The 8,562-nt window shown below is 41.4% G+C and overlaps 1 protein-coding gene across 1 annotated transcript; it reads right to left on the bottom strand.

Annotated features, from left to right (window-relative positions):
* Positions 1-303: 303 nt before the first annotated feature.
* LOC308369598 (uncharacterized protein) lies at positions 304-1,845 on the bottom strand. The gene is made up of 3 exons (XM_080844095.1): positions 1,633-1,845; positions 1,456-1,541; positions 304-1,350 (listed from the first exon to the last, which is right to left on the bottom strand). Exons 2-3 carry the CDS (start codon positions 1,512-1,514, stop codon positions 396-398), a joined length of 1,014 nt encoding a protein of 337 aa, XP_080700221.1. The 5' UTR covers positions 1,515-1,541; positions 1,633-1,845; the 3' UTR covers positions 304-395.
* Between the last annotated feature and the right edge of the window lie 6,717 nt (positions 1,846-8,562).

The raw sequence follows: 8,562 nt of genomic DNA, 5'->3' as shown, positions 1-8,562 counted from the left end.
ATATGTAAGCAGTGTTTCCCCTAGGTTTGCAGCTTAGGGGGGGGGGTCGGGGGTCGGCGGCAGGGGCGTGGCGGCGCAATGCGCCGCGGCGGCGGACACGGACACAAACACTTAAATGAATTATGATGTTCATGTGTTTCTTTTAATGACAGCAGTCAATATAACATCTTACAGTAACAGTATGCAACAATTATACTTCAGGATTAGGGTTAGGATTTTTTTTTTTTTTTTTTTTTTTGAGCTTCCAGGGGTGGAATGATATTTCCTATAACTAGTTTATATATATAATAATAATAATACGTTTTAAGAGGCTATTTAATAAGATAGATGCTTACTTTTAAAGGCAATATCTATCAGATTCATCCATCCAATTTATCCTTCACCACCTACCTCATTCAGATTAAGAAATGATAGAAAAAGAAATAATCCCCCCTCTCCCTTATGACCCTGGCAACCTCAACATCTTTATAAATTCTTTGCACAAGAACATCATCCTCTGCAAAAACCACAAAATCACACCACTGCATCCCTGTGATAAGCAGCTGGCCTTGCACCTGCCAGTAGTAACTGTGGCTTGGCTTCAGACGGAGGGCGCCATTCTGCATGCGCAGGTACCCGCAGTCCACGTAGCTCTTCACGTTAGGACACTTCACCTCCACCAGCCCAAATGGTGGTGCCTCCGTGGGATCAAAAACGACCCCATCTGGAGAGGAACCGAGCCAGGGAGCATCTGGATGGATGACAAATCCTGATGGCCAGTAGCTGATGTTTTTGATGTGGGTATATTCCTGAATAGCTTCTGGCTCCAGTGCAAGCCCCCTCTTCATCACAGCTGTTTGAACCCCACCTTTGCGGATACGTTCGGCAAGGTTCTCAGCAGAGCTGTGACCTCTGACATGGCACACCTCCCGGAACCTTGAGGAGGTGAGCCTCATCTTCCTCAGGCTGTGCCATTCTGCACTACCACTCTGTTCCCTTGTGGCCCTCTCGATGGATCTTGCCATGGCGAAGTTGATGGTAAGCGCCATTGCATTACACTGTTGTTGGTGAGTGCACACAAAGGAACAAGTGCTTGGGTCCAGCCTGTGACCATGTAACGGCAGTGGGGGTGGAGAGGGTGCGTCTGGGTGGTGGATGATGACCCTACTCAATGGCACAGGGTGCTGATACGAAATAGGGCTTCCATCTTGAACGCTCCCAAAAGTGGAATTGACGAGGGGGACACCAGGACTTATGGAGAGCGTGGTGATCAATGGTGCAAGGTCTGCCATGAAGTCCTGGTATGCCTCGTCAACCTTCAGGACATCGGGGTCGGGCAAGTCCCCCCGCACTGCTTTGTAGCGCTTGCTCCTTTTGAAACAGTTACATCATAATTTAAAAAAAAACAATAACTTTTATAACAAAACAATCTGACAATGACTGCAGAATATGAATGAATATTACAATGAATATTACCTCACACCATCAGCAGCTGTGTACTGTCTCGACTTTGGTTTGGTTGAGACAAATACCATAGTATTCACTCGGCCAGGTTTCACACCCTATCAAGAAAGCAGGTAAAGTTTAAATCAAATTTTAAAAATCCATATAACATTAACAATTTGTGATTAGCCTTAGTTCTTAAGTACTAACCAGTTTTCGGGGTTTATGCCACTGCTGCTCAGTTTCAGTGCAACTGAGGACTGGCGGAACTGCTTTCAGTTGCAATGCAGAGTATTTTGTGCTCTGGTACAGCAGTGCAACACTGTGATTGCAGAGAGCAGTTCCAGCCACACAAGAACACTCAGCCACAGCTATTTGTATCTGTGTCTGAGTGCTGTTCTCAAAAGTGATCTATGGATAAAACATGATTTTAGTATTATAATTATTATTATTTAAATAATACAGTTAAGTATTAGTAGAGCATTGAACTGGTTAGTATGGCCTAGATTGAGGATACAAAGTCAGCTCTTACCTCTCACTGACTAATGTACCCATCATGTAAAGGCCTACTTAAACTTGTACTCCAAAGAACAGGAGCAGTACAGAATTGAACAGGTTAGTATACCGTAAATCCTCAATTGTGGCCAGAGGGTTTTATTTATTTAGGCTGCACAGCCTGTTTTCTAATTGAATCTCTGTCTTTACTTGAGGATACAAAGTCAGCTCTTACCTCTCACTGACTAATGTACCCATCATGTAAAGGCCTACTTAAACTTGTACTCCAAAGAACAGGAGCAGTACAGAATTGAACAGGTTAGTATACCGTAAATCCTCAATTGTGGCCAGAGGGTTTTATTTATTTAGGCTGCACAGCCTGTTTTCTAATTGAATCTCTGTCTTTACTTGAGGATTTACGATAGCCTAGACTGAGGGTACAAAATCAGCTCTTACCTCACACTGACAAATGTTCCCACCATGAAAAGGCATACTTAAACGTATACTCCAAAGAACAGGAGCAATAACAACCGGTTTCTGGGGTGTCCATGTCCAAGTATAGTTCAGGTTTAAGTAAAATAAACAGACTCGAGATGAATAATTGTTGTTCTACATCCACATCGCCAACTTTAGCCACAAAAACACCCCAGAATCTTGAACTTGAACTGATTAAACACATGTATTTCCACCCTACTCTGACGTCGTGAGGCTTCTCATGTTTTCTCATGGACCTATAGCAGACGGCCCTGACGGTCACCCTACCCGCAGGGTCTTTATTTGACACTGTGGGAATTTAACATCATTCATGTAATGTGAATCAAAAACACTCTGGACTTCTTTTCAACACGGTACAGTCGATCAAACAAACTGATGCTCGAAAAGTAACTAGTAACTGCGCGATTTGTCTCTAGTTCTCTGAACCAAGCTAGCTACCTAGCGATGGCACAACATGAACGTATTCTGAGGTATTTTTTTTAACTTACCTTCAAAGTTGTCAATATAACTCGAGAGGTACATCTTGTACCCCTTTTCCCGTTTACTCCGGGGGGCAACGCATCCTTTTTTGACCATTCTGTGGACGTCTGATATGGTCAGTTTGGGCAGGTCTTGTAGACATCTAGTGAAAAACATCGCCATCGTTCCGGAAGTACTGAGCATCACAATAGAGGGAGCGGAAATAGAACGGAAGTAGCTTCTTGCACCGAGCGAATGGAGTATGGAGAGAGGGTGAGAGAAGGAGAGCACATTTTTGTTGACCGTCAAATCAATCCACTGGGATTGTTACCTGTAACCTGATGCTTGCTTTAAACAATAAATCGAAGAACAAGAAATCAAACCTAAACGCAGCGGACCCTGGATTTCTTTATTGCGCGTCACACAAACTCAAACTCCTCTGCTTAGCCTCTCTGGCGGTAGTTGCCTATCGCCGCCTACACCATGCATGCTAATATATACAGTACACCAGAAGGTTTGTCTTGACCCATGAAAGGATCATTTTGGGACTGGAAGTGAAGCGTGTTAACGTGCATGATTTTATGCTGATTTGTCTCACGTTTAGATTCATTTAGAGAATGGGTGTATGTTGTATTTACGTTTATGGAAGACTGAATGTGGCTGAGTGTAAAGGAAAATGTGTTCCTAAGGTAGGCTCTGATTGGATTTTTTTTAGTTCAGACGAAATCTGATTGGGTTCCAAATTCCAAAAGACAGACATTATGTGAACACTACATGAACTTACCTTTGATGCACAAAAGGACCATAGCAGAAACAAGTGCCACTATAAAGGCTGAGCAGCACAATGCTAACACCCATATGTGCATAGAGGAGAGACCTATGGAGATGAGCAGATGGTTAATTTATAAGCAATTAAGATAGCTATCTCTTTTCATGTAAGCTTCAGGTATTGTCTTGTAGAAACTTCATTCAATTCTAACAATGTAATGATCAAAAGGACTGTTCTGGAGCATAAATGAATAACTCTAGGTGTCATTTTGGATTCTTCTCATTTGTAGGCACAACTTGAACAAAAACTCTGGCCAGTTCTGCTAGAAAACCAAAAGTTGTAATTATACTTTGATAGCCGGGTGTACACTAATACTTGTCTGGACACATCCATGGTGAAATGTGTTCTGAATTATGGTGGAATGATTACAGCATTATCATTTTAAATGTGCACACCAATCCAAACATCTCCTGAATACAGGAGGCTACAGACACACAGATGTGAAGTAGTTAGGGGTGTTGCTTAGATGAAAGGTCTTTTGGCCTTTGTGAGAGGTGCTGCACTAACTTACCCCATGAGACTAGGCTGTTAAAGAAAATACACCGAATAACTGAAGGCAACACATGAGGTCTATTTAAGTGTGGGAGTGACCGTTGTCATTTTGGATGCGGCACATTAGCATTTTTGCCCTTTCCAGTTTTTAAATGAAAATCCCTATAGGTGGTGGAAAAGAGCACCCACTCAACAACATTTAAAAAAATGTCTTCAGTCAATTTGGTCCTTCCATGGCTGAAGTAGCTACCATAGCATCGGCCAATGAAATGAAAGTGGGTGGTACTTCCTCACTCTCTCCAGGTGTAATACCTCCATAATACCCAAAACTCTACTTGCTCAAATGTCTAGCCTGAAAGTTGGCAATACTCTTCTGGTTCTGACAGTTTGTGACATGTATTAGTGTGTGATGAACTCCTACCCAGTTCCTGCAGTATAACAGTAGTGTTTGCTGTTAGAGGACCACTGAAGGCTTTACAGATGAACTCTCCTTTGTCTTCAGTCCTCACATCCTTCAGTCGCAGTGAGAAGTTGCCTTTGGGGATCTCTGAAGTGAAGTACTCTGTTCTGCCTTGGTACTGTCAAGCTAAAAAGGCACCGGATGCCAAAAAGAGCCCGGGTGACGTAATGTTGACTTTCGAACGCCTCTTGAGTGACAGTTTCTATGCCAACGTTAGCATTACGTAATCCGGTCACCACGTAGGCCGGGCGCTTATTAGCTTTAAGTCTCAGAGTCGTTCGAAAGCCATCAGCTACTTTTTAGTCGCTTAATATTGTGCCTTAACGGACACTACGCACCCGGACACTTTTTAGCTATCAGTCAGAGAGTCTCAAGAGTTGTTCGAAAGCCATCAGGTACTTTTTACACGCTTAATATTGGCTGCCGGTCTTTTGTAAGTAAGCACACATCAACAGGTTTCGCGCGCTAGCATCTATATTGCTAATAGCAATTCCTCCTTTTGTGCGACAATATTAAGCGACTAAAACGTAGCTGATGGCTTTCGAACTACTCTTGACACTCTCTGACTGATAGCCAAAAAGTGTCGGGGTACATAGTATCCGTTTAGGCACAATATTAAGCGAATACAAAGTTTTAGCTACACCTGCCTGCTGGTAACCTGTAAGTTAGCAATGTCCGCTAGCATGTCAAAGCTAGCAAGCCCCCGTTGTTCTTTAGTAAAATGTTGTGCAAACAATGCCCTGTTTTGTTCAAATTTAATTGTGGGTGCCGTCAGATATGTCTTAAAATCACAACACATTAAGGACTTTCTTAATTTAAGCACAACAGATGAATAGCTTCAAGCTAACAAGATAGCTCGCTACACTAGCACGAGCTAGCTAATGAAATGTGCTTACTTTGATACTATAACCAACTAGCGAATCAACCACTTTCCTACCAAAGTCAAACATCAAGCACATGGTTGTTTTGGTTGGTTTATTGTAGGTCAAATACAAGCAAGCTGGTCTCAGGTAGCAAAGTAAAATGCAAGATGCTCTGAGGTAAATCGCGTTAGGGTGACGTATTGGCGTTGGCATAGCAACTGTCACTCAAGAGTCGTTCGAAAGTCAACATTACATCATCCGGGCTCTTTTAGGCATCCGGTGCCTTTTTAGCTTGACAGTACCTTGAATCTCCTGGAGACGTTTCATTGTCTTGAAAAAGCAGAACTAGCAAGTGGCTTTCATCTGACTGAACCTTGAACCAGGACACCTCTTCAGGAGGGATATGGGAATCCACAGAGCAGTTCAGCATGACCTCTTCACCTACATTGGCAGACACAGCATGGTCTGCTCCTGTCAACACCAAGCGCTCTGAAAGAAAATCAATTAAACATATTTATTAATTTGAAATGATGAACGAAATAAGGGCGACTACCAGCTATAGGAAACTTAAACGACTATGTATATTGAACATGAACATCTAGGACTCCAGACTCCTAGTGTCACTGTAGAAATGCTAGGTAGACGCATCTTTGGCAAGCGGGCAAGCCACAACTTGCAGATCAACCCCCTATTTTATCAGTCAGATGGCAGAGAGAAGCGATGCTTGCAAAAATATTGTTTTATCACTTAATGACGATGTCATACTCATAATTCTGGTCAGAATATGAGTCTGATACTGCTCCATTGAGCTGTGATTATGGGGCGTGTTTCAACAAACCAGGAAAAAAAATGCCTCTTCGTTCAATTGGATACTAAGAACTAATCAGAGCAACGTAGTATGACCATTTGATACATTAAACTATTACCGGATACCGTAGGAAGGACGGCAAAAACATATTTTCGATCAACAAATGCCTTGATCGTGTTTCTCTTTTCCTGTTTCAAAATGAATGTGCTGTCAATATCTGTGAGATATGCATGCGCACGTTATACTTATTAGCAGCAAGGCTAGCTAGCTAGCTACTATGTGTTTCAATGGATTTTTGGTCTAAGCGTTGGCAATAACCTACCAATAATGTTCTACAGCTTCAGTTAAGACCTTCAATACTCTACAACATTCATGTTGCAAATACACAACTAACAGAGTCAATGTAGACAAAAAAAAGTCGTGTAGATAGCTTAATTCACATAAAATATTTCCCACTAACAGGCTCCCGAGACGCCGCCATCTTGGTACGATTTTGAATCTACCGTTAATTCAACTCAAGCGTTGGTTGATCATCTATCTGTCCATCATTGTATAAAGCCCGCCCTTACAATTTGATTGGTAAGATCATTTTTCTGAAAACTGATAATTTCTCCCCAATGGAGCAGTGCCAGACCGAACTGGGGGGAAAAGTTCAGTCTGGTATCCAGGCTAGACTTTTTCTATTCCATTTGTAAAATTTCTTGAGCAAACTTTCCTGTGTTCATCTGTGGGTTTATGTAGCGGTCCACTCACTCCACCCCAGGAATTAACTGCGCAACACCTCTGCTTTGCCTTCAGATATTTTACTGCAAAGTTATTTATTGTAAGAGGGTAAAATCAATTCCATTCAGTTTTACTTCAAACATTGCTGTTTCACAGAAGCTTCTCACAGTCTGAGGAGGGGTTACAAAACATTTTACTATTTAATACAGCATAGAAAAACAAAAACACTTCCGCTAAACAAATAAAGTGTCTGATCGGTAGTGGAATTAATCATTAAGGCAGACCAACAAAGGCACACAGAACTCTAAACAGGAACATCCTGAGGCATTAAGCAGTTATATAAAGAAATACAGATTCAAATAGAAAAATACAAATGAGAAATTTCATACCTGCAAAATAATTCAGTGTGAGAGTCAAATCAATTGCATTGAGTTATTCTCAAACACTTCTGTTTATACCTTGTTTCTGGCCTATTTATTTCACTACAGTTAAACACAAGCTGTCATATTAGGAATGATCTATTGTTATCAGTCCTACCCATTAGATATCACTCTCTCAATCAACTTGTGCGAAAGAAACACCTGTTGTTATATATTATATTAAAAATCTACTGCTGCACTAGCCAATATCTTGGGATGTAAAGGTGAGAAGTTCCTAAAATTGGGCATGCTTTTTGCATGCACGCCACATTTTGTGAACTTTTGTCCTCCAGGGGCTGTTACAACTGACACATTTCAGTATCTCAAGAACAGTATAAGAAATGATGTGTGCTTAAAGTTGGCTAAAAAATGTTGTCAGTAGGGGGCGTGGCAACTGACACATTTCAATATCTTTCAGGAACTTCTTAAGCCAAGAGTGGGACATTTGGTATGCTTATACTTGGCTTGATTTGCTCACATGTTTCTGTTGGCTCATTAATAATTGCATATAGAAGGCATTTACCAAATTTCAAACAAATCAGTCATAAGATGTTGCACCATGGTTTCCTCTTTTCCTCTGGCATGATTTGGTCTATCTTCAGAATTCCTTTTGACTCTAAATCCTCATGCAACATTTACAAAATCATACAAACTTTTTCTACTTGGGGCAGTTTGCACATGTGCTTGGAGCCCAATGACTGCTGTTTTTTCAATTTTTTTGTTAAGGATCATGTATCCCCCTGTCCTGGTAGTCATATACTGTTACCGCTGCAAACCCTATTAGTGTACAGCTGACACCATCACAAATATAGTTCCTTACATTTTTAGAAGCCATGGATCTTTCCTATGTAGTGCTGTTTCAGTTAATAACCTTGGTTTATTTATTAAAAACAGCGTCTGAAATATATGGCAGTCAATATATGGGAAAGGTAAGTAACTTCACATTGCTTTAGAACCACTATTCACTGTGTCTTCACAGAACGCTGAAATATGGCTTGACCATTTACTTAAGTTCTTGGGACTGGAGGCTGTTTGTTATATTGGTTTTGCTGTGTTGCCCATACAAGCCACTATGTTTGGCCTCTTTGACACCTAGC

The sequence above is a fragment of the Sprattus sprattus genome, assembly GCF_963457725.1.
Source record: "Sprattus sprattus genome assembly, chromosome: 8".
Classification (NCBI taxonomy): domain Eukaryota; kingdom Metazoa; phylum Chordata; class Actinopteri; order Clupeiformes; family Clupeidae; genus Sprattus; species Sprattus sprattus.
This window is presented reverse-complemented; position numbering and strand designations above follow the sequence as displayed.

Coding starts and splice junctions, on each gene's coding strand:
- LOC308369598 (XM_080844095.1), bottom strand. CDS start 1,514: ATGGTATTTGTCTCAACCAAACCAAAGTCGAGACAGTACACAGCTGCT. Junction 1,351..1,455: donor ACAGCTGCTGATGGTGTGAG/GTAATATTCATT, acceptor CTGTTTCAAAAG/GAGCAAGCGCTACAAAGCAG.